We start from the raw sequence: 25924 nt of genomic DNA, 5'->3' as shown, positions 1-25924 counted from the left end.
TAAGGTGAGGAGATTAATGCCATTTTCATATCTGTTTGTTAAATATGAAGCTACAGCCAGACGCTGGTAAGTTTAGCCCAGCGTTAAGACTGGAATGAGGGAAATAGCTAGGCTGGTTATGTCCAACGTTTAAAAAAGCAACGAAACTTCCATGCCGTATGCATTTAACATAAATTTATGAGTTTTGGATCTGCTCATAGTGGATTTCCATGACGACATGAGCATTGTAAACGTTTCAAACCTCTTCTAATATTTACCAGTGCAGTATTTTGTCACTGGTTGCATTTCTACATTCTAAAGACATTTGCTTATTAGATATAAACTGTAGCAGTGTGAAAAGAGGCTTTTGGAACAGTCAGCCTACTTTCCCCAGCTTTGTTGGCACAGTTGGTGATGTTACACAATGTGAGTCGGCGAGCTCGATAAAGAGCCGGAGGCTTTGAGCCGTGTGGGAAAACGAGCGTTTTCTTCTGCCAAGATGATGCTGCCGATGGAAAAACATTCATTGTCTTTTGGTACAAGTCATAACTTGCGCCATATTCATTGTCGGTAAATTTATGACGTTCTGTATGCACGGCGGTAGAAAAGGTCACTTAACGCGACCCTGAGTGCTAATCCTGTGAGAAGCTGGTCATTTGAAAGTCAATGTCTTTGCAGCACAGAGAGCTTTTGTGAACAGGCCCACAATAGAGCTCTTAGAGCGGGAGGGGGGGAAAGAGGAGATGGGGGAGGCAGATAACGACTCTTACCTGTGAAGGTATAAAATCCGTCCTCAAGTTGTCGAGATGCTCGCGGTGCTGGTGAACTGCCGAAGAGCCATGAGGATCCTCTGATATCAGACTGTACCGAGGCGTCTCACGTGAGTCTCGCTCATGACACATTAACATTACATATTCCTTACGTTTTCTGTCATTGCCACTTCTTCATTGTCTCTCTGCAGCATCGCACTATGGCCTTTCTTGGTGCACTCGTAATGCTCTTGCCTGTTGCGTGGACCTGCCCTGCCCAGAAAGCAGGTAATAACTCTGGTGGCCAAATCCTAGGCGGTACCATGGGGCATCCAAACTCAGAATAGGGAAGAAATCCAAACCCCCAAAATGCTTTAACAGGAATAAAAGGGAGAAAAATGCTTTTTCGAAAGACAAACGCGCGATAGATTTTGAGTAAACAGAAGCAGAAAGAGTAGAATTGCAATATGGAGGAAAAACTGAATGCCATGACAATGTGAAACTGTGTGGAGTGAGGACAGTAAACAATTTCTCTGTCCCTGTCTTATTTCAGACTACGTGATGGTGTCGTGTTTCCCCAACGCCATCATCGCCAATGTCCCTGAATGCCCTTACGGCTGGGAGATTGACCAGTTGTCCCTGGGCGGCGTCTGTTACTCTGGGATCCACAGCCCGGGCTACTTCCGCTTCATCATCCCAGACCTAACGCCCAAAAACCACTCGTACTGCGGCACACAGTCCGAGGTGAGATGCCGGGCAGGTATGCAAGGGTCAGTTCACCCCCCAATAAAAAACAACCACAACACAGTGACAGAAGTTTATTCTGTGGCGCTCACATTAAAAAGCTCCCCCGGCATGTATCCAGCTGTACGAGCAATTTTTCATTTGTATTCAACTATGGACAACTGTGATACAATGAATGTAATTTATGACCTCAGTATTTCTAATCCTCTGGCTTGTGTTTCAAAATACTTCTCCCATTTAAACTAGATCCAATAAAACCTCCCTCAAAACAACGTCTGCAGATTATCCAGAGAAACCAACACATCAATTTTGAAGACACGTTGCCTGTGTCTATGAAATAAGACTTTTCAATGGGACTGCTAATATATGTGGTACAAATATCAGGAGGTACGCTGGATGTCCTGCGGATCCCGCTCATTTCAAGTAATTGTTTGTCAGGTTCATTGAGAGCTTGACTGACGTAGAAAAGGAAAATGACAAAAGGATGCCTTTAATGGAAATGAAAGGGAGTAAATTGGAAGAATAGCAATATGGAGAAACCATGTGCATGGGTATAGCGAGAAGGTTGAACCAACCTTTAATTAGAAAAACTTACGGGCAAGTCCATCATACTTCCCTCTGATGTTGGCATCCATTGTCCTCCACAGTACATGCCCGGCAAAGACCCCAAGTACATCTTCTACAACTCCATCGTGTCCAACGACACTTCCCTCACAGTCAGAAACCAGCCGGTCAACTACACCTTCAGCTGCACGTACCGAGCCGCCTACCTGGTGAACAACGCCGTCTTCAGCCAAAGGTAAGCCAATCGGCGCGGGGCGGAAGGCCGACCACGTTCACCGCGTCGACGATGCGTGCATTCTGACCCAATGACTTGCAGTGTTTTTACTAAACCCTCTGCTTTTTCCAGAGTGGCTACAGTTTATGTCAACAACGGGAGTTTAGGCACTTTTAGATCACAGTTGTCTATGAACGCGTTCACGGTGAGTGGCTGCTCAAGGATCCTCTCTCTCCATCGGAAGCCTTTGGTGACCTGTTTAATGCAGTGATGCAATTTTTTCCCCCAGGCGTGACTTTGTAGAAACAGCTGTGCAGAATAGCTGCCCGGACAAATAAAGGCATAATTAGCTATGTTTATTATTCTAGAATTCAAAGTTCCTGTATGCCAAGGATGCTCCCTACGTGATCAACACTTCTGAGATCGGCTCGGAGGTTTTCATTGGGATCGAGGCAAAGGGACTAAGTAACAGGTATGTTGAATAACCTCAACCTTTCCGTGGTGTTTAAAGAAAATGTTTGCATACACAAAGATCCATGTTTCCATCTTCTGACACTCAGATTCAAAGTTGTAATCAACAACTGCTGGGCCACGCCCAGTCCGTACTCCACGGACAGGATGAGGTGGAGTCTCGTCATCAGCAGGTTGGTCTACACAAAAGGACAACATCCAACTCAAAGACGGTTCAATTGTTTGACTGAGAGTTTGGTAACAGGTGAAATGATCTTTCCAACAGCTGCCCCTCCGACAACACCGTGACGATTTTTGAGAACGGCAAAGACAGCCGCTCCATGTTCAAGTTCAACTCCTTCCGCTTCCAGCGGCTGGAGAAGGTGTCCACCGTCTGGCTCCACTGTGAGGTCCACGTGTGTGATGGAGAGAGACTCGTCTGTCAGCCAGTGAGTGCAAAACCTCTCCGCTGCTCGATATTAAAAGCGCACACGTCATTTTGCTATCATATTCCGTTATTTCACTGCTCTGCGTCTCAGTTATTCAGTTGTATTTTTTACAAAAACGTGATGGTCTGCGTCTGGAAGCCGGGTCTCCTCTGTTGTCTGTTTTGTCTCTTGTTTCATTTGCTGAAGAGCCCCTGCTCTGCCAGGAGCCTGTCGTCCGAGGCCGAGCCGAGTGGAGGGATCCTTTCTGCCGAGTTTCACGTTAAAGGTACAGTCCGACACGTTGCTTGTGCACACTGTGGTAAAAGGACGCTGCGATATTTAACTTGTCTTTCTAGGTAACAGTTACCAATGTGTTAATGTTTTGTTTTTTTAACAACCATAAAAGTGAGACCTCCGCACGCGCATTAGCAACCGGATGCTAACTGCAGTTCACTTAGCAGCCACTGTTGTCATTAATGACAAGTGAACCTTTTTAATTTTGCAAATAAAATAGAAAAATGAACAGCAACCTGTGCCATTGTCAGGTTACACATTTCAAATGAAAATGCTGGACAGTTAGTTTGTGTGTAGTATGATGTACAGTATTGTTTTTTTTAATTTTCTCTAAGGTAATGGAACTTCCAATAAGGGACATGTACCAGGTAAGTTAATGTGATATGAACTCATAATGTTCCCCCATAACTGACATTTCCTTTAATTAGACATCGTTCAGTTCAGTTATCCAATATATTTTCTGTACAGGATTGATTGTACATGCATGTTCCTGGGCGAAGACGTTATTTTTTAACTTTCTTGGTTAAAGTTATATATATATATAAATAAAAACTAAATAAAATCAGACTATAAATTACCCAACATGGTTCATCTTCTGCAGATTCTAATAATCCTCTTAGATTCCTAGAGTAACATTGACGACATGACGTCAGTGTCCTCACTCAAGTTTTTTTTTTTTTTTTTTAACTGCTGTTTGATCCACTGTTGTTTTTCTTCCTCCATTTCCACGCAGGCGCCTCACTGTCCGTCCTGCTGGTGGTCCTGATAAACTCTTGCTGTGGTTTACTTCATGAGTTGGAAATGAAGTAAAAGCTTAACTCTCACATAAACCCAAACACACTGTGAGGACTGTCACCCAGGACTCAGGAATCAATATGATCACTCAAATAAAGGATTGTCTCATCATCTCACATGTATTGTTTGAAATTAGCACATTTATTGATGCTTTGGATGTTCTTTTTTAAAGCCACATACAGCTTTATCCAATAAAGATTCATTGAAAATTAAAACAATACGCTTCTCGTTTGATCCCGTTTTGTTCTAAATTATGCACAAATCTTTAAAAGATCTGTACTGATGAATAGAGAAACACTCTCTGGTCAATTCAGAAACAAGAAAACACAAAGTCTCAACATGTCAGCAGCTCAATATGACAATAAACAAGATATATCTTCTATTCCAGTGATGCTATACCCCCAGTAGAACAACTGGATTCATCTTAAAATATAAATAACATTTTTTTATAATATATGCTTAATTCACTCCTCAAGCCATAATAGAATTAAAAGTAGTGATCCGAACTAATAAAAATAATGAAAGGACATTATAAATGCATGGTGGTGTGGTGGTCAGTGCTGTCGCCCCACAGCAAGAAGGTTCCTGGTCCGGACAAAATCCATCCAGGGCCTTTCTGTGGCGAGTTTGCATGTTCTCCCCGTGTGTGCATTGTTTTTTTCTCCGGGCTTTTTGTTGTTTTTGTAGCATTACATTGAATTATCCTGCGTGAAAGCGTGGGTTGGTAACTGTACCAAAATCACAAAGCAACCAGATTATAAAACATCATAAACCTTCTGTATTAAGAGTCCGAAAGCACACGTGCTGTGATCCAGACTTGCTTCCCGGGGCGTCAGTGTTCCAGCCTCGGTCCACATTTAGTCTCCCTCCTCTTCACGGCTGGAGGGAATACGCACTCTTGCAAGGCACTCAGCGACACCTATGGAATTGTCAAGTCCAGATATTCCCACTCGTTTATCAGTCAAGAGTATCCACTTGTTCCTCAAATGTGCACTGCAGGAATCACGGCATCTTCCATGTGAGATTTGGGGAGGATTTTGTGGGCCCTTTTCTCAGCAGCTCTGGCCACGCCTGGTTTCTTGTGCAGAGATTACAAACACAGGTCAGACCACTGGTCAACACGCAACACTGCTGAACTTGGCTATATGTGTGCATTCACACAAAACGGGGACCGTGAGATGTGTATTATTTCCGACTGTACCTCGGTTTGCAGTCTGTGACCGTCAGCTGGTGGAGAGCTGTGCGCGATGAGAGGAGGATTAAAGGCTTTTTTGCTCAGCAGCCAGTAGGTCTTATGACACCCTTTACCCTGCCATGGACACGAAACACGCACTGGTCAGACACAGGTCCAACACATACACAGGCTGCACAACAACAACAGACTTTAACTGTGAGTCACCTTCATCAGGATTTCTCCTCTCTCCTGCAGCTCGAATGATCCAGCCTGGATGAGAATTTCTGCCGTGCACTGAGAGATGTGAATCTTCAGGGCTGCGTAACATACACACAAGTGCTTCTTAAACTCTTACAGTATTGTTTTTAAGTGAAAGGTTAAGGCGTGGCCAAAGTTCTTAGAATGTGTCCTCTGGGGACCTGGGATATAATAATAACAAACATACCAAGGTGATTTGTCATCTGGGGACCATGAGTGTCTGTTGATCATTTCATTGGCAATCTATTCAATGGTTGTTGAGATATTTCACTCTGGACCAAAAATGGTTGGAACCACCGTCTATTTAATAAATGCACCATCACTTTTCGTGGAATCCAAGATATCCCACATTGACAGTGATCACTCTTGCACATAAGATACACTCCAACTTACACTTAATGATAAAACTATATTCATCCAAGGTCTTATTCATGAGGAATGAAAAAAAAATGTAGCACGGCAAAGGTGTAACTTGAGTTCACTCACGTTGGCTGTTACTTTCCATTCGTGAAGCCATGTTCACCGTGTCTCCAAACAGACAGTAGCGAGGCATAGTGGTGCCTACCACTCCTGCGACCACTGGACCTACGAAACCCATAAAAATCCTCTGTGTATACGCAGTTTTTTGGAATTTCTCAAATGTTTAAATGTGAAAAACTTCACCAAAGGTCTTGACGTCAAAGTGACAGCTGAGCGTGGTCCCAAAAGCCGCAGACTTGTTGGTTGCTTGTACTCAGCTCATTCAATTTAAAGTTCTGTTGACTTCAGTCATTAACTGATCATTGAGTATAAGCAGCTGACAGTTTGCAGCATTTGTGGATCCTTCGAAAAAAAATATGAGCAAAATGTACAATAATGAGATAGGACCAAAAATGAAAAGGCCAAATAGACATTTTTCTCAGTGCAGCCATTTTGTCGCGAGATAGTGGCTAAACACACCCGTGCTTTTCGTACTATTTCGTGTCAAAATGGCTGCTGTGAAAGAAGGTCTACTGTGAGTCGACTCCATTACGGACGCCTTTCTAAAGAGGCTGAAGCAAACAAATCAGAACTCTTTTTCTTTGGGTGACATTAGATTGGTTGTCGGTATACTGTTCTTTTACCGGAGTGTATCCCGACGCGAATGGCGAGACTCTCCGTGGGCATATGGCGGATTCGGAAGACCTTGATGGCACCCAGGAAGTGCAGGGCCATCGTGGATATCTCCAGAGCGTGCTTATAGCCGTTGCTGATGGGAAGACCACTGGCCACCATATATGCATCACCAATTGTTTCCACCTGGTAAAGATGCAGAGGCGACAAAGTTCTGCTGACCGCTCTTAGAGAAACCATCGTGATAGTAGCACAACTCAAGAAAGATCGCACTGCCGTGTCTGTATGGTCACCAACCAGGCGGTGGTTATTTTAGCCTTGAATGAAGTTGTTGACAGGAGGAGGCTGTTTGTCAGGCGTTATGCTGAGTTAAGCTTTTTCCCTCTTGGACAGGATAACATGGATGCACAGCGCTGAAAGAGAAACATAAGAATCGTCGCTTCGACTTACTTTGTAGACGTCGTACATCGTGATTATGTCGTCAAAGAGGCTGTAGAGGTCGTTGAGGAAATTGACCACCTCCATCGCAGAGCTGACAGAGCACATTGAGGTGAAATCCACGATGTCGGAGAAGAAGATGGTCACCATGTCGTAGCTTTGCGGCTCCACCGACTTCCCCGCCATCAGCTGATCGGCAATGTACCTACAACCGTTGAAACAACAGCACCGACAAGGTTAAGGGGGGCGGAGTCTACTCACTTGTCATTGCCAATCGAGCTCTTTCAGCTGGTGGCACTGGTCACACTTTTTGAAGGGGTCACCATAAATAGCTTCATTTTTTTTTTTTTTACAGATTTGCTCAAAATTGACATAGCATGAAGACAAAATATCGTGAGCATTTTGAACCTTACATCTGGTGTTACCTTGGTAACATGCTGGAGAGAAGCTTGTCTGCACGGGCCTTCTCTGCTGTGAGCTGATTGGTCCTCTCCTCCACCACCTCCTCCAAGTGATTTGCATATTTCTCCAACTTATCCACCATATTATCCAGTATATTTGCATGACTACGGCACAGAAAATCACAATCACCCGCCATGAAGGAGTTTTCCAGACGCGTGTATTTGTTAGTTTGCAGGAGATGGAAAGCAAATCTGGTGCAGATCATTTTTCCTTTTTTAAACATAAAAAAACCCAGATTTTAAATTACGCGCATTCTCTCTTGAATGCTTTCTACTCCATCACTCAAGCTTCCTGGTTCTCATGTGCATTTTTTTTTTGGAAAGTAAAATTCAAATTTCAAATTTCAAACGAGAGAACAATTTATTTTTCAGGGGTTTCTTATGGGTAAGAAAAACAAATGTCTGACGCCTGACCCGTCGGGGCTGGTGTCCTTCAGCTGTCTCCTTATCGATCCAAACGGGGGTCGGTGGTCCGGGTTTTCGTTCCAGCAGGCCTTGAGCAGTAAGTTGATGTTCTCCTCGCACAGCTGCTCAGACAGCACCGGCCGGAGGGGTTCCCCTTGGAAAGGCGTCCGCAACTGCATAATAATCTCTGGAGAAAAACTCGAGATGTTTTGGTCGCGTTCTGTGGTCACGTTGTCTCCGTCAGCCTGCTCATCGGCTGGTGAAGAGTGAATTATCAAAAAATATAGCACAATAATTGGCTTTCGCGACATCGCGGCGCGGGACTATTTCGCTCAAGTTCAAATATTTCAACTGGAGCGAATGACCCAAATACTGGTCTTTGTGTTATTTGCGTTGCGCGGCACTCGTGTCATTGACTTTGTATGTATATGGCGTGTGGCGTGACAGCACCATTAGTCTTGTGTTTGTGCACCAGCTTGAAGCTACGCTCCAGTTAGCTTATGTTACGTTGGCTGTTTGGTTCAGATAAAAACAAAACCGCACATTGGTCAAATTTGCCAAAAAACGCAAGGTAAAAGAAAATCCACTTCGCTCGATCTCTGCCTGAACACACCGTGTAGGACTGGAGACTCTAAACTGTCCAGAGGGGTGAACGTGAACGTGATAGGCCGATGACCTGTCTCGAGTATTTCCGCCTCACCTTTGGGCTCCAGGTTAAGGTCGTGGTACGGGCCGGCCTTGGAGTTGTACATGAGCTCCCACAGGATGATGGCAAAGCTGTAGATATCCCCTTTGGGCGTCCCATTGGTCAGCAGACCAGCTTGCCTCAGGAGCTCGGGGGCTCTCCAGTACATCGCTACGACAAGGACAAAGTTCCCTTCAAACACTTCCCCGCCGTGCTCGTCATAAATAATGTCAATCTCACCCACTGACCTTCATGATCGGAGTTTTCCGTTGGGATCGTCTTGTTTCTAAACTCCCACAGTCCGAAGCCGGAGAGTTTGACCTGGAGTCGGCTGTCCACCAGACATGTGCTGGGCTTCAGGTTCCCGTGAAATTTCAGGCTACTCTTGTGAATGAACTCCATTCCCTGGATCACAAATAGATAGATTTAAACTATGATCACGGTCCAGAGTATTCATCATCTTACCATGTAAAAGTAGAAGAGTCTTACATTCAGCGAAATGCTTATCTTTCCAACAACTAATGCCAATCATTTGAAAATGTTGCATGAATAACTTGACTCACATTAACAATGTCATAAGCAAAGGAGAGCTTAAACATCCCATCCAGATCGACATCTGCAGCCTTTAACACATCCTGCAGGTTAAAAAACGTCAAAACCAAAGTGTAAAGAACATTTTGACTGTGATTATGGAAGAAGAACGACATTGATGGAAAAGGGAATTTTCCTGCCGTCCGTCGTGCAACATTGGGTTTTTTCATGCAAGTGCAAGTGACAAACAAGCATTTCAACGTGGCAGTGCCACAATGGTGAAGTAAAAAGTATCTGTATCTGATGCAGCAGTGGATGTGACGCTGACCTTCAGACTGCCTTTCTTGCAGTACTGCATGACCAGACAAACGTTCGGTGGCTCGATGCACGCGCCAAAGAACTGCACCAGGTTCTCGTGTTTCATCTCTTTCATCTGTCTTGAAGAGGTCAAGATGGTTAGGCACACACTGTATCACTTAACCACTAACAGAAGGATCTTTTTTAAGGTTTAGATTAGCTTTGTCTCCAACATCACGCAAACTGTACGTGAGGTTTTTTAATTAGATATACCATAGATAGATTTTTTTTTATTATTATTGTTATATTCATCAGAATAAACTCATAATCTAAAAAACAGTGAACAGTTTTGTGATATGTTTGGTCTTGAACAACGTGAGGAACTTTACCATACTGAACTCTTTTATGACGGACGACCTCTGGAAGCTCAAATGGTTCTTGATGTACTTGATGGCCACTTGATTCCCCTGTATGGAAATATATTTCAATTTAAAAAACAAGTAGACTTTTATTTCTGTTGACTTATATTGACTTTTGTCATTTTTCAATGCCGACACTCCGTCTGTTAAACGTACAAAAAACCTAAAAGGATAATATTGGTTTTACTTGGTGCAAGCTGCACATCGTGCATGAGGAAGAAACAAAACACATTTCAAAGGTATTTTCAATTTCGTAAAGTGACTTATTAAATAACAAATGACACGTTCTTCCTCTTGCAAATAAATACTTAAATTCATAAGCAGTAAACCCTTGGGTTTAGTGATCAGGCACACAACACACCTTACAAAATGTAGAAATATAAGAAATACTTTAGTACTGTATAACAAATTGCTAAATCTATGTTTGTTTGTTGATTTGCAGGATTATGCCAAAACTGCTAAACCGATTTTTTCCTTTTTGGATCCGGATAAATGGGCGGAGTCAGGATTCCCCCCCCCCCCCCGCACACTTTCTTTAACATGGTGAGATTGAGTGTTGCTAGTTGCCTCTTGTGACCAAGGTTCATTGGGTCACTCAGACAAAAAAAAACCCTGGTACCTGGTGGAGACCTATGGTGATGAAGATGTGTTCCTTCCCCTTGTTGTCGCTCAGGCCATAGCTGTTGTTGGAGAAATTGGACTGAGAGCCCCCGCTCCCGCTCTGACTGTGTGTGGTTGTCAGAGATAAACCATGATTTCCCTGGAGGAGACGCAAACACACACACACACACACACACACACACACACACACACACATGTAAAACAACACGTGCACTATTCGTCCTTCGACTGCACCAAGCAACCCATTCCTGCTCCGCGGCGCTCGTACCGAGGGCTCCCGGATGATGGTGATGTCGCTGTAATTGATGAGCCACCAGCAGGAGACATCGAGCCTCGTCTGGAGCCTGAACTTCTGCAGAGTGAGGACCCCGATGCACAAGACTGCAAACACACCGATGACGGGGAAGGTCACCAGCAGGGCCAGGAGGGCGATGTCTGTGCCAGGACAGGGAATAATGAGGGTTTAGTATGCACAGGTTATTAAGGTTTAATGGGTAGTATTAGTATTGTTTTAAAAGGAAGCAATTTCTGGAAAGTCAGTTTTTCGTCAGTTTACCATTGTTCAGCCATTCGCAGAATTCGTTGTTGAAACCACATTCTGGTTTATCAGACGGCGGTCGTCCTTTGGGCCAAACCACAGAAGCAAACATAGATGTTGGCCTGTAATTACATTATTTTTTTTTCTGTGATGGATTTGATGATGGAAAACTCTTCACGTGTTCGACGAGAATGAAATCCCAAAATTCGTTTGACGGTGTGAAAGTGTTTGTTACCGGATATTCTTGGTGTGACTGTCGAAATGGAGGATGGGCACAAATTTGGTGAGCTCTCCCGGATACTGCAGATCGTAAATGGAATAGTCCAGATTCCTCTCCCCCTCCTCGTCGAAGTGGACTAGTCCAGAGGCACCTGTGTGGCGACACGCCGCGACGGCATCAGTCCGTCTCTTTAAAAGAGGTGCTCGCCTTGTGTAAAAAAGTGAAGCCAAATTATCGTGATTGACCCCTGGTGGCTGGTTGCGGTATAGGTTGCGGTATATAAGCCCCACAAAAAAAACGTACAACTTAATTGAAAAAATGGCTTGTAGAATAGAATAGACAGAATACCCAAAGCTGATACTTAGCAATGCAGTTTGTTTAATGTTGAAAGTTGTTTTTTTTAGCACTTGTTCCCCGAACACATTAATTGAAGCGGCTACCGACCATTAAACCGAATGTTGTTCTTGTCTTTCAGACTCCAGAGCAGCTGCCGTCCGTCGTGAGGGTCCTTCCCGTCCTTGAGGACTTCCTTCAGCCCCATTGCGTAGAGAAGCACCGCGTCGTGCAGGTAGGCAGAGTAGGGGCTCACCTGAAATGAATGGATGAATGACATATTCCAACAGAACAGAAGGAGAACGCATTTTCTCGCATGCGGGATCATCGCGGCCGCTCGCTGTACCTCTCTTGCAGACGTCAGGTTGCTCCTGAACGGCTGCCCTCTCAGCCTTTCGAAAACCTGCTCAAAGAAGTCGTAGTACTCGTAGCCCTCGTAGGATTTCTGGCCAATGATGAAGGTCATGTGAAAGGCTCTCAATGCAGCCTGGTTCATGGTGCTGTTCAGGGCATATTTCCACAAGTTGTCCTGCATCGGGGAGAAGATTAATAAGACAGAAATGCGAGAGGAAAAAAACGGGGTTAATGTAGAAGTACGGACGATCTTTTGTTGGATCATTTGACAGGAGATATCGAAGTGAGTCGCGTGAAAGGCTGATGATGAAACACACGGACAAATTCCGGCTGCAGCTTTTGGACCATAATAACTTTTTGGCATTTCCTACACTTTTGCTTAGAATGACAGGACTGACTGTCTCCAGGCTGCAGTACAAGAACAAAGATGGGTTTTTTTAATAAGTTCCACGTCCTCGCCCTGGATCAGCTGCTGAGGTCGCTGACTTGCCCTGTGAGCCGAGGGCCAGAGTCTCTGCACAATACCAAGATCAAGACCCCCTTTTTTTTTACGAGATAGTCGCTTTAAAAACCGAGTCAGCTGGAGGTGGCGTCTCCAACCAACCCTAATGGGGCTAATGTTGGTTACAATGAAAGAAAGAAAAAAAATCTGCCAGCAACAGTTGACATCGCTATAAATGACAAGCCTGCTCTTGTCAGCCTGAAATCAGTGGAGCTGCTCTTTCTAACGTGACTGAAAACTGAAGAAGTTTAAGTAAAGGGGTGAGAATTACTATGAAGCCTTGTTCAGGTTGGAGTGAGTGTTAATTCATGTAAAGGGTTCACGTCAGAAAATACACATATGTGTAGATTCAAGGAATTAATGTCGGTTATACTCTTTCCTCCAGTTCATACAGGCTGCAAACAAACGCTTTCCTAGCAACTGCTACGATCCTCGATTGTGTAAAGTAACACCAGAGAGATTCAAAATGACCTCAAAATGATGTAAGGAAAACTATGTAGAGATACAAAATGATGTAACACAGAAAAAAAACATATAAAATGACCATAGAATGATGTAAAGCAACTATAAAAAGAAACAAATAATGTAAAATAACTATGAAGAGATACAAAATGATGTAAAGCAACTATGAAGAGATACAACATCATGTTAAGCAACTGCGAAAATACATAAAATGAGCACAAAAGCGATATTAAGACACGAAATGACTGCAGGCGCCATGCGAACACCCGCGTGACTGCGTTCTTCAAAGTTTTTTACTCACCACGCCTCCACTGACCTCAAAATGCTGCACCAGGAAGAAGACGTAGTCGCCGTTCATGAGTCCCTGTCGCTCGGCCTCCAGCAGCAGAGCCAGCGAGTCCTCTCGGTTTGACAGCACCACGACCACTGGAGGGCGCGGGGTCGCGGGACGCAGCGGGAGTTAGGCAAGCACAGAAACAGCAGTGGAATCACAGGTGGACGTGAGGATGCACGAGCCGAGCATACAGGCTCCTCTCACCTCTGGCCACTGTCGAGATGTGCTTGACGTTTCGATAGAGGAGCTGAGGGTTGCTGGTGTCAAACTGGACCGCCGCGGTCACTTTGAACTCGTCCCGCAGGCGGTCCTCAACCGTTTTCCACAGGGCGTCCACTTTGTCCCAGGTGTTGGAGTCCAGCCCGCCTCCGATCATGGCCACGTGGCTCCACCCGAAGAAGTCCAGCGTCTTCACCAGGACCTCCGCGCTCCGCTTCAGCGGCGGCACGACCTTGATGTAGGAGTCGTAGACGCCGCCGTTGTCCATTTTGGAGGATTGACCCACGAAGCCGAACATGGGGATGTTCCACGCCGACGCAATGAGACCGGTGACCTGACGATATTTAGATTCTGTTAATGTTTTTTCCCCTAATATGACAAGAAAATAACAGGGACTAATGTGACCTACCCCTTACTAAGATATCATTCAGTGACTGTTCCTAAACGGCCCTTTCTATAAACACACACAACTCCACAGGGGTGGAAGAAGTGTTCAGATCCCTTATCTGAATATAAGAAAGAAAAATGAAATATAAAGATATTCCTTTACAGGTTAAAGTAAAAAAAAAACTTGCATAGTTTAGTAATCCATACCTCGGCCTCTCCTGGACACGCTGGACCGAAGAGCGCGGACACGTTCTCCTTCCACACCTGGTGAATGAATCCTCCCAGGGAAACTTTGGGATTACAGTCCGTGTCCGTGTACACGAAGTCCAGACTGATGTTGCCCATGAAGGCGGGATTGGTGTTCACCCTCTCCACGGCCATCTGGATGGCCGAGCCCAGGCGCAGGGCGCTGAAGGGGAACGACATGTTCCAGGGGGCCTGGAAGCCGATGACCAGCTTGTGGGGCTGCGACCCGTTGGAGCCGCTGTGGACGACGGCAGCAGCAGCGGCCGACGCCAATATGAAGTGAAGCGCCAACGTGTGGCTCACCAGGCCGGAGGAGTGAACCGCCCTCGACATCGCTCTCATCCCGTTGTAGTTGCCTGGTGCCACGGGGTTTAAGTAGCCAACTTCCCCCCCGGTGATGCTGGGGGCAGTTGGTCGGGGAGGAGACAATGTAAATCTGCGGAGGAGGGTGGGAGGTACCTGGGGGCATTAGGTCCACCAGTGTCAGGGCTGCAACTAACAATTATTCTCTCCATTAATCCTTTAGTATAGAGAAGGAAAAAAGTCCATGTCAGTTTCTCCAAACCCAAAGATATTCATTCACAATCACTATTCCCCCCCCACCTCAGTATTTTGTCTAAAGGTTAATGATTAATCGATTATCAAAATATCAACTTATTGATAATTGTAGACTAATCGTTGCACCTCTTGTCTAATACAGTTGGATGGCTCACATTTGTTCGTCTCAGCAAAAAGGCGAGTGAAGTGTGAGTGAAAATGAAAATGAAAACCATCGGAGGGGCCCGGCGTCGCCTGCACGCGCTGTACATACAGTATGCCAACTTTTGTATATACTTTTAAATACTTGTTTCCATTGTAATAATTTAATTTCACATATACATATATAAACATATATATATATATATATATATATATATATATATATATATTTTAATAGATAGATAGATAGATAGATAGATAGATAGATAGATAGATAGATAGATAATCATAAAAGTAATATTCCCAACAAGTTTGGAGAATATCTGTCCTTGAGTTGTTGAGTTATTTTGCACACACACACACACACACAAACACACACACACGGGGGTGAACAGCCAACGGTGATACCTGCTTCCAGCATGCAGAATAGTAACTTCTGCTTTAGGCTGAATATTTTTTTTTTTTTATATAACTATATATATATATATTTATTTTTTTTATATCGGCCATTTGATATAATATTGGCACATTGGGTGAGATAAGTCCCTGATTAGATCAGCTATCAAGTATAGATCAGTAGATGCCGTTACTTGTCGCTCATAAATCCGGTGTCGAAGTTCATCATAATCTTTTATCTCTAACAGGGACACACACACACACACACACACACACACACACACACACACACACACACACACACACACACACACACACACACACGGGGCGTGCAGGTGCTAGTAATTGCCTGATCAGTGTGAAAATGGGCGGGACCACGATGCGGACGTATGATGTCACACAGCTCACGGTGCCTATGGGAACGGTTGCAGGCAGCGCGCGTCACGCCTGTCAGTCATTCATGTCTCCACGCCCACCGTGACCCGAGGAAGAGGTGCAATCAGCAAAAAACACCTGTAGGTGTGCGGACACCTGTAAAAGTCACAACCACAGCAAAAATTGAAAAAAAAAAAAAAAGACACCAAAGTGAAAAGTGTGTGGTCTCCCCCGGGGCGCGAGTGGTGTTGATATCTGCAGGAACCCGGTAAGGCTCTGCAGGCCCGAGGCCTTGTTCGCACACACACACACACACACACACACACACACCTGTGTGCAGTTTGAGGTGCTAATGACGACAGGTGGGCAGATTCTACATTAGTGGTGTGGCTGCCTCCGGGTCCCGGGGGACCCCCATGCTCAGCCACGGCCCCTGAACTAACGCGCCTGCTAATCCCGCAAGGTAACGTCCTCCTAATGAAGCTCTACCTGCAGCTCGGCGTCCAGCCTGAACCAGATAATCGAGTTAAGTGATTCTCAGAGAGGAGAAATTATTGTAAAAACTGTTTCCCGACAATAAGAATTTGGTAGAACAAATGACCAAAACAAATTTTTACACGCCTGTAAAAAGTGAGACAATGCATATTTTTAAAAGATTAACATGCCACGTTGCGTTCATTCAAGGGCTAGACAGATGAAAGTAGTGCTGTGTTGTTTTGTTTTCTTCCTTTTGTTATTCTTACAAAAGAAAAGTTGAATTTCTAAGCAAGAAAAAGGCGCCATTACTTAAATCAATATACCGTTTTATTAACGTCCTACTGTCTCGGGTCACGTGATCTCTCAGGCAGCACCTTCAGATAACATGTTCCTGACCCGCGCATCAGTCAATGTATTTAAAGTGATTCGGTTTATACGGTTTATGTTTTTACTCGTCACATTAAAATGGTTGCCGCCTTCTCTAAGCTCACCCACGTTAAGACGAGGCTCAGGATTAATTCGGGTAATATGGATAAATTGCAACGTCCGACTCGGATATAAAGACGATAACCGCCGAATCCAAAGTTCCATGGTGTAATGGAATGCAGCTGTTTTTCAGTTTGATTTCATTTCTCTCCAGTTCTATTTAGCGGTGCAGGTCATGGTCAGCAGTTTTCATTCCTCCTCAGGAACTCAAACTGACCGCTTTCGCAAAAGAACCATGAATTTCAGAAACGTCTTAATTAATTAATTTTTTTGTGTTCAAAGCAAATTTGTCCAACGTAGGATGGTCAAAAATGTCTCCATTTTTTTCCGCATCAAATGAAATGACGTCTTTAAACCGAGGCCATGGACCAGAAGTGTCTCGTGAATCTGGGGTTAAACTTGATAAAAGCAAATCATTTGTTCCACTTGACGAATCTGATGCTTCTTGACGCTGTATGACGCCGAGTTGTTCAACTTGTGCATTTGTCAAATATTTTGACCTTTCGATGTTTATTGTGCATCCATTTTTTAAATTTTTTTTTTTAAATATGAGGACTTTGTACGTGATCAACAGCAGATAAGAGTAGTGACCTTTCGTCAGCCGCAGCCTCTTGGCCTTTCTCTGACATCGCCTCAGATAAAATCTAAAACTTTGAAATCAAACACGAACACTGGGCTGGTGAATCCTGAACGTCGTAGTAAATTGCACATCGTACACTTTGAATAACTTGACATACAACCCAGTTCTTGTGCTCGTGCTTTCTTCCTCTTTTTTTTTTTATCAGTGGAAGTGATGGTGGCCGAGGTTCAAAGGTTCGTTTGACACTATCAGTTTTTTTTTGTTGTTTTTTTTTATGGCCGGCTTGTTCTGCGTGTCACCTTTCAGAGCTGCAGAAGAGGATCAGCTGTGAACACTCCACCACTCACCTGACGCTCGACTGGGAGCTGAGAGGGAAACGTGAAGGGACCGACAGCAGGTAGGAGCCCAGCAGAGGAGGGAGGGGGGGAGGAAGGAAGCAATCGGCCTCTTTATGAAATCTAAAAATAATAATATTGGTGGTTTTTTAGAATGAATGTGATCTGATATTGTTTTGTCAAAGCTTGGTTGGTAGCATTATCCCGTCAGTTCGACAAGTATGACATTAAATTACTTATTAACGGCCATAAATGTGCTTAATTATGACTCGTGGTCCAATATGTCGGAGGTCAGGAAAACTGTTTATCTGATGCATAAATCTGTGTCACGGTTGTTAGCACTCGCTGTCAATGCATGTAAATATTCAGCGGAGGCTTTTCTGCGTGTGGACGTATTGTTGTTGGTCTGCACTTTTATTGGTCCGACTGTATCTCCAGTGATTAGGAGGAAAACTAACTGTTGCACAAGTCACATTGACTTTGACCTCAGGTTATTGTGGAGACGACCTCAAGGGTTGCACAATAGGACTGCATGTCTTCAAATGTGGCGGTGTTTTTTTTCTTCTTGTCATTAAACTACTTCAACGTTTCGGTGCGCCGCCGGCAGACGCGGCACCATGGACTTCCTCTTGCAGGCGCTCTTCTCGCCTCTGCCGACGCCGGCCATCATCTCCCTGTTCGCCGTGGCCGCCGCCACCCTGTTCTACCTCAACTCGCGGCCCGCCCCCCTCCGCACGCCCGCCGACCTCAAACGCCAAACGCTGGGGGTCAAGGTGAGTGTCGCGAGGTCAACCCCTTGGTGTTGGAGCTGAACTTGAACCATAGTGTTCACGCGGCACGGTTAACGTTGTGCTTTTTTCGCTCGACGTCCCTCAGAACGGAGCGAGGAAGACTGCTCTGCTCAAGGGCAACAACAACCTGATCAGATACTGCTACGACGACGCCACGACCCTGTATGAGGTTTTCCAGAGAGGGCTGAAAGTTTCAGGTGACTACGTCGGCACGGTTCACCCTCCATTTCTGTTTGTGTTAAACTGCCAGCAAGTACCATTAAGACGACTCGGAAGCAGTGGAGATGATCACCATGTGATTACTGCTGCAAATGGGTTTTGATGAAGAGGTGTTTTATGACGGCGTTTTGGATTTTTGTGTACAGAGTAAACAAATTTGTTTGTTTGTTGTATTATGGAAGTACTTTTTAGTCACATCTGCTCCATTTCTGTTTCCTTGTGTCTTGGTAACTGAAAACCTTGAGTTGTAGTTTCAGCAAGTGAATTTTTCTTTTTTGTAGCTACAATGGTGGAGATGTATGAAAACAATCAGCCAAGAAGACAACGATTAGACATTTAATGAATGGATTCTTAACAGAAACATGGTGAAATGAGATAAAACCACGCATAGAAAAGTCAACATGTTAAAAAAAAAATTACTCGACAAGAAAACGTCAAAACATTTAAATGTGCTGTTGTGAATGTGCAAAATAGTGAACTATTGAAATCGGTTGCCCCGTCTCTCGTCTGCAGGCAATGGACCATGTTTGGGCCACAGGAAGCCTGGGAGGCCGTACCAGTGGCTGAAGTACAGACAGGTTGTGGTTGTGTGTGTGTGTGTGTGTGTGTGTGTGTGTGTGTGTGTGTGTGTGTGTGTGTGTGTGTGTGTGTGTGTGTGTGTGTGTGTGTGTGTGTGTGTGTGTGTGTGTGTGTGTGTGTGTGTGTGTGTGTGTGTGTGTGTGTGTGTGTGTGTGTGTGTGTGTGTGTGTGTGTGTGTGTGTGTGTGTTAAATGAAGGGCTCTGTTCTGGATGCAGGTGTCTGACCGGGCGGAGCATCTGGGGTCAGGGCTCCTCCACAGAGGTCTGAAGCCGAACACGGACACGTTCATCGGCATCTTTGCTCAGAACAGACCTGAAGTGAGTGAATTTTTTAAAATTTTATTTCTGTGAAGAGGCTCACCCCCCCCCCCCCCCCCCCCCCCCCCATCAGTTTGGCCCCACGTGCCCTAACTGTGCTGTGTGGCGGCTCGTTCCCAGTGGATTATCGGCGAGCTGGCGTGTTACACGTACTCCATGGTGGCGGTTCCCCTGTACGACACCCTGGGTCCTGAGGCGCTCGTGTTCATTATCGACCGAGGTAATTGGAGCTTCTCTCTTCACTTCTTAATGCTGCTAATTACAGAGCTGGATCCGAGTCCAGTAACTCTCTGGTGCCCACAGGGATCTTCTTTTTTTTTTTTTTGTGTGTGTGTGTGTTCTAATCCCTTCTCTTATTTCTCACCTCCTCCTTCAATCTGTGCCTCATTTTGCTTTTCAATGTCTGAGCACTTCTGGACAAATTTATCCGAATCCTCTCTCTCTTTAAATCGTGTGCCTATGAACGCAGCTTTTTCTTGACTGACACTACAACACCACAGTGCTGACACACTCGCCTCACACCAGCTCCACTGTTTGTGCTATAATAAGTTGCTCCTTCTTTCAGCGGAGATCTCCACGGTGCTTTGTGACAACCAGGGCAGAGCGGAGACGCTGCTGCAGAACCGGGAGGGAGGCCAGAGTCCCGTTCTCAAAACCATCGTGGTGATGGACTCCTTCGACCCGGAGTTGGTGAAGCGAGGAGCCCAGTGCGGGGTGGACGTCGTGTCCATGCAGGACGTGGAGGTGCTGCGCGCGGCGCTTTCGGACACTGAGCGACTTTCACTGCGAGAAGAAGCACAAACGTTGTTAACTCTTTGTTTGTTTTCCAGGCTGTGGGGAAAAATAATCTTCAAGAGCCAATTGTAAGTGTGTGTGTGTGTGTGTGTGTGTGTGTGTGTGTGTGTGTGTGTGTGTGTGTGTGTGTGTGTGTGTGTGTGTGTGTGTGTGTGTGTGTGTGTGTGTGTGTGTGTGTGTGTGTGTGTGTGTGTGTGTGTGTGTGTGTGTGTGTGTGTGTGTGTGTGTGTGTGTCACACACTGCCTTTTCTTCTGATGTGCTGATGTCATGTTCCAACAGCCACCGAAGCCGGACGACCTCAGTATCGTTTGCTTCACCAGCGGCACTACAGGTGACTACTTGGCACTCTCTGTGGTTTTTGTTCATCTTCAGAGGGCCCGCTTCATTCTTCCGGGACCCATTGACTATATCTTTTCAACACTTAGTGATATAAATACAGAGTTTTAATTGTTTTTTTAAAATATATCTTTTTGCATGTCATCCTCAGGGAACCCCAAGGGAGCGATGTTGACCCACGAGAACGTGGTGTCGAACGCCGCCGGTGTCATCATGAGCTTTGATGTACGCGTGATTAAAAAAGTGGTACAACTGTAGATGTATATGAACCCTTGTGCCACTTGGGTGTATACTTCACTGCAAATTGGCCCGACGCTCACCGACTCCTCTGTCGCACCCACAGACCTCTGTTAGTCCGACCACCCAGGATGTCAGCATTTCCTTCCTGCCCCTGGCTCACATGTTTGAGAGAGTTGTACAGGTAGGAACGTTACGAAGTCTGGACGTTGTCCTCGGGTCTAAACAAAAACAACCCCCCCCCCCCCCCCGCTGATGTGTGTTTTCCCTTTTCTCCGGTCTTGCAGACGGTGATGTACGGCTCCGGGGCGAGGGTGGGCTTCTTCCAGGGCGACATCAGACTGCTGCCAGACGACATGAAAGCCCTGCGGCCCACCATCTTCCCAGTAGTCCCTCGACTTCTCAACCGCGTCTATGACAAAGTCGGTAGACACGCAACACCTAACACTGTTGGGCTTCTTCATTTCCAATGCAGCGACTTCTTTCCCTTTTCTTTCGGTAACCAGGTCCAGAGCGGAGCCGCGGCGTCGCCGTTCAAGAAATGGCTCCTGAACTTCGCGGTGGAGAGGAAGTACGCAGAGGTCAAGGAGGGCATCGTCCGGAACAACAGCATCTGGGACAAGCTCATCTTCCACAAAGTCCAGGTGCGAGTTCTGTTTGAGGCAACTGCAGATTATGTGACCGAAGCACGAGTTCCCTCGGGGCGTTAATGGGGTTTAACTCTTGACTGTAGGAGTCTCTGGGTGGACGTGTGCGGGTCATGGTGACTGGAGCCGCTCCCATATCTCCCTCCGTCCTCAACTTCCTCAGGGCCGCTCTGGGCTGTCAGGTAGGGACTGCGTGTCTTTACACGTTTCTTTTAATTTGCCCTTGTCATTAGAAGGTCGTGTTAACTAGTTGACCTTGACTCGCACCTAAGATGTCAGGTTCAGGATTTCTTCCCCCTCGCAATGCAACAAATTCTGGAATAATTTAGAAGATCCGTCGCGCCCGGTGTCTGAACTTAGGTGACCTGATCGGAACGTAAGCACCGATCCACTCCCGCTTGTGTTTTGGAAAGCGGAGCTTGCGCGGCGGCGGCGTCCGTCTGGTGCCGATTGCCCCACGTTGTCACGGTGACCTGGTCACGCTGCTCTCTCACCCGTCGCTCTGCTTCGCCTCCGTGTAGATCTTTGAGGCGTACGGTCAGACGGAGTGCACGGCCGGCTGCACCTTCACCATGCCGGGTGATGCCACCTCAGGTACAAAGTGGTTCAGGGGCCGACCCCAGCCTCACCGCCAACTGTTTCATTAGATATAAACCTCCTTTTATAAAAATGACTCCTGTTTTGGGTCTATTTAAATGCTAGAGCACTTTCAAATTTTTTCAGTTTTGACAAATGATTAAGCCAATAATTCACTGGTGTTTGGCAATAAATAAGCACGATAAATAACGATATGATGGTGACCAAAAAGCGATCCGTCCACAGGGCATGTTGGGGCCCCGCTGCCCTGTAACATTGTGAAGTTGGTGGATGTCGAAGAGATGAACTACTTCGCTTCCAACGGTGAAGGGGAGGTAAGTATAGTGCAAACTCCTCAGGTTGTCTGGGGTCTTAAGACAAAACCCCAAGACTCACATCTCCAATGAATCGTAATTATAAGTTGATGTGTGGTTTATCTCTAAATTAATGGAAAATGAGGTGGAAATGTAACTTTTAATGTTATTGGATTATTTTGTGGGAGTTGTTAATTGCAGTGGTTTTTCAAACTATGATATTGATACTTCGCGACATTCACCCTTCACATTTTAAAACCTATATATGTTTTACATTTTGGCAAATTGACACATTAGAAAAATAAAGTGTGCGATTTGGCTGTTAGCATTTCCTGTTTGCAGTGTAACCATGAATGTACATTAGTAATTTTGATGCTGCAGCAAACGTGTGTGTGTGTGTGTGTGTGTGTGTGTGTGTGTGTGTGTGTGTGTGTGTGTGTGTGTGTGTGTGTGTGTGTGTGTGTGTGTGTGTGTGTGTGTGTGTGTGTGTGTGTGTGTGTGTGTGTGTGTGTGTGTGTGTGTGTGTGTCATCTTTTTGTGACATTTTAATAAGATTCTTGAGATTCTCCTGAATCTGTATGTTCACATCTGAACTTATATTACATTTTCAACTAGTGTGTGCAAAATTAAACCATAAAACTGTAAAAACGTAATCATTAAAAGATTAAACAGATCCCTGCTTAGTTTCCCAGTAGTGTTAATGAATATGAATGTTTGGTTCCCCCCCCCCCCCCCCCCCCCCCCCCCGCCCCAGGTTTGTATCAAGGGCGTAAATGTGTTCAAGGGCTACTTGAAAGACCCCGAGAAGACGACAGAGGCCCTGGATGAAGACCGTTGGCTCCACACCGGAGACATTGGAAAATGGCTTCCGGTAAGAGAAGCCGGTCCGACACGTCACCCGCTGAGTCGAGATGCGTTCAGACGCGCACTGAAGTCCGCACATTGTTGTCTGTTTGGTGACAGAGTGGAGTTCTGAAGATCATCGACCGGAAGAAGAACATCTTCAAGCTGGCTCAGGGCGAGTATATAGCGCCGGAGAAGATCGAGAATGTGTATGTACGCAGTGGACCCGTGGCCCAAGTATTCGTGCATGGAGACAGTCTGCAGGTACGTGCCCCTCGTGCGCGGCACATGACCCCCCGCTGTTCGTCCTGCTGACTGTTGTTGTGTTTTTTTCTGTCCGTAGTCTTGTCTGGTGGCCATTGTGGTCCCCGATCCCGACGTCCTGCCGGGTTTTGCTAAAAGCCTCGGGTGCCAAGGCTCCGCTGAAGACCTCTGCAAACGCACGGTGAGGTCTTCCAACGGATAATCTGGGGAGTCACTACAACACTGTAACAGTATCTCTCCAGGTTTACTCTTCTGCCCAAGCGCCAACGAATATCTGATGAAGACGCCAGTTGGTACTCGTCTCACGTGTCTGCTGTAAAAACCTGAAGGACACGGTGACACGCAGTGTCTTGTTAAATAGTTAAACGCAGAGCCGTATTATTGTTCAGGTAAAGAATCATTTTTAATTGGGATGCTTTTAACAGTGACTCATCTGTTTCACAGGAAATCAAGAAAGCCATTCTTTCAGACATGACCAAGCTGGGCAGAGAGGCCGGCCTCAAGTCCTTTGAGCAGGTACAATACGCCCTGCTGAAACAACTGTGTTGTATAAGCAAGTCAGATAATAACAGGGAAACTCACAGTCATCAGTAACTGTAAAGTTTGAATATAAAGAAAATCATCACAGTATTTAGAGGAAAACTCAACGCGGAAAGTAAACAGAAGGTTTAGGAGGTCATTAACATTTGGCACAGATTTTTTTTTTTTCTGGTGCTACACATTTCTAGACCTGGCTCAGTTCCCCCTCTAGTGGTTAAAATAATAATAATATATATATTTTAAGTGAAAGCCTACTGTCGTGTCTCCTTTGAAAACAAAGCCACTCTCTGTAAAAACAGGCCTTTTAGTCATTTGGCATCTTCAACAGAACTTTGTCCTGTCTGACTGTCTGACCTTCGCCCTCCTCCTCTTCCTCCCTGATGCAGGTGAAAGATGTTCACCTCCATCCGGAGCAGTTCACCATCGAGAACGGCCTGTTAACTCCCACCCTCAAGGCCAAGCGGGCCGAGCTCAAGGCTCTCTTCCAGCCACAGATCGACACACTGTACGCCAACATCCAATAAACGCAATGAACCAAAACCTCGCGTCTTTTTACCTGCTTCGGTCCAACTTTCACTGGTTTTCTTCTGGAGTCTTGTGGATCAGTTCGCCTCTTGTGCGATTAACCTTCCTATCCGATCTGCCGTGTTTTGGATTTCACTGTAAGAAACATTGCTGAGGCGTGAGTCACCTGAGACGACGAGGTTCTGTTAAACTCATCTTCCTGCTGAAACAATGCCGTGCGGTTCGGGGGTGAGTTGGGACCGACTGCGTTGGCCACAACCGGAGTGAATCATCCTTTTAGCAGTTCCAGCTGAAGACTGGGAGCTGCTCCACTGGCTGCGTCATGTCTGCTTTACGAATACTTAGAAAGCACTTCATGTACGAGCTGTGTATCTTCACTAAAAGAATAAATATATAAAATGTGTATTTACCAATTATACAATAATGAAAATACTCTGTACAAAGATGAAACAGATCTAATAACGGTAAAAGGCTGGATATTGTTTGTTTCCTTTTATATTGTATAATATTGGTAGTTTCAATGATTTCATTGATGCAGCACAAACTACAAATTACTACAAATTTTTATTTTGTATGTAAAACCAGTGGAGTGTAACGAATATGACCAGAAATCCATACAATTCATAAAAGTCAATAACTTTTACAAGGCAAAATAACAAATGTAAGTGCAGGTTTAATGTTCACACAATGAAGCCATTGTTCTAATACATTCACATTATCTGAATAGGACTTTTTATCTGATCATCTGTGGAAGAACTGAACTATATCTGGTCTTAAGTTGGGGAAAGAAACCAGTTCAGTTCAACTACAGCAAAACTTTTTCCGAGTCAACACTGCCCTCTAATGTTCCAATACTCACATTGACAGGAGTCGATGCTTTCTGCTGCTACAGTATGAAATGGTCATTTCAGTAACTGGAGGAATTAATGGAAGAAAAAAAAAAATTAAATTAAGATTCACCCTTTTAATTTACAGGACCGGATTTACCAAGAACATATTTACCAGGGTTGATGATTCTTCAAATAATTAATATTATGGTTAACAATCGTGTAACAGTCGAATCGATTGAGTCTTTATTTTTAGAAAAACCGAGTCATTATTTTTGAGATGTATCATTTTGAGGACGTTTCGCATTTTTAAGCTGTTGAGAAAGTTTCATAAAAAGAGATGCAGCATTTTTGTTTTTATTAACGGTTTCTGCTTTATTTTGAGATCCCGCGTCATAATTCTGAGAACATGTAGCATTATTTTCAGAAGGTTCCACTTTACTTCCAAGTCATTATTCTGAGTAGAAACCGACCGATACGGATTTTTGGGAGGACAAGATTCCCGATACCGAAATATATCGGCCGATATTTTTTTAATTTTAATTTAATTTAAATTTTTTTTCTTCTATCA

General features: G+C 45.0%; 3 protein-coding genes across 4 annotated transcripts; 2 read left to right on the top strand and 1 right to left on the bottom strand.

The window, feature by feature from the left end:
* The first annotated feature begins 949 nt into the window (after positions 1–949).
* Positions 950–4504, top strand: tectb (tectorin beta). Its single transcript, XM_035613673.2, has 10 exons — positions 950–1016; positions 1282–1472; positions 2120–2271; positions 2383–2455; positions 2619–2722; positions 2811–2894; positions 2987–3149; positions 3336–3414; positions 3758–3790; positions 4156–4504. Exons 1-10 carry the CDS (start codon positions 950–952, stop codon positions 4230–4232), a joined length of 1023 nt encoding a protein of 340 aa, XP_035469566.1. The 3' UTR covers positions 4233–4504.
* A 695-nt stretch (positions 4505–5199) lies between these two features.
* On the bottom strand, positions 5200–14526 carry gucy2g (guanylate cyclase 2g). Its single transcript, XM_035613384.2, has 22 exons — positions 14155–14526; positions 13546–13894; positions 13324–13433; positions 12036–12218; positions 11801–11945; positions 11372–11507; positions 11155–11258; positions 10867–11033; positions 10597–10737; positions 9948–10025; positions 9590–9694; positions 9294–9365; positions 8979–9135; positions 8746–8901; positions 8055–8232; positions 7605–7745; positions 7192–7384; positions 6753–6927; positions 6136–6234; positions 5617–5708; positions 5419–5526; positions 5200–5295 (listed from the first exon to the last, which is right to left on the bottom strand). Exons 1-22 carry the CDS (start codon positions 14524–14526, stop codon positions 5200–5202), a joined length of 3357 nt encoding a protein of 1118 aa, XP_035469277.1.
* Positions 14527–15912: 1386 nt separating this feature from the next.
* On the top strand, positions 15913–24541 carry acsl5 (acyl-CoA synthetase long chain family member 5). 2 transcript variants are annotated; one of them, XM_047327743.1, is made up of 22 exons: positions 15913–15931; positions 17513–17603; positions 18149–18314; positions 18418–18529; positions 19065–19129; positions 19347–19448; positions 19569–19668; positions 20014–20192; positions 20279–20311; positions 20524–20575; positions 20732–20805; positions 20924–21001; positions 21105–21239; positions 21324–21461; positions 21551–21646; positions 21986–22058; positions 22287–22375; positions 23109–23225; positions 23318–23461; positions 23541–23642; positions 23906–23977; positions 24388–24541. In XM_047327743.1, exons 3-22 carry the CDS (start codon positions 18159–18161, stop codon positions 24523–24525), a joined length of 2055 nt encoding a protein of 684 aa, XP_047183699.1. In that variant the 5' UTR covers positions 15913–15931; positions 17513–17603; positions 18149–18158; the 3' UTR covers positions 24526–24541. The 2 variants fall into 2 exon arrangements, with proteins under 2 accessions (XP_047183699.1, XP_035469559.1); XM_035613666.2 differs by lacking the exon at positions 15913–15931 and adding an exon at positions 16100–16126.
* The last annotated feature ends 1383 nt before the right edge of the window (positions 24542–25924 follow it).

This window comes from Scophthalmus maximus, chromosome 16 (genome assembly GCF_022379125.1).
Source record: "Scophthalmus maximus strain ysfricsl-2021 chromosome 16, ASM2237912v1, whole genome shotgun sequence".
Lineage (NCBI taxonomy): Eukaryota > Metazoa > Chordata > Actinopteri > Pleuronectiformes > Scophthalmidae > Scophthalmus > Scophthalmus maximus.
Note: the sequence above shows the minus strand (reverse complement) of the source record. Positions and strands in the feature narration are given on the sequence as shown.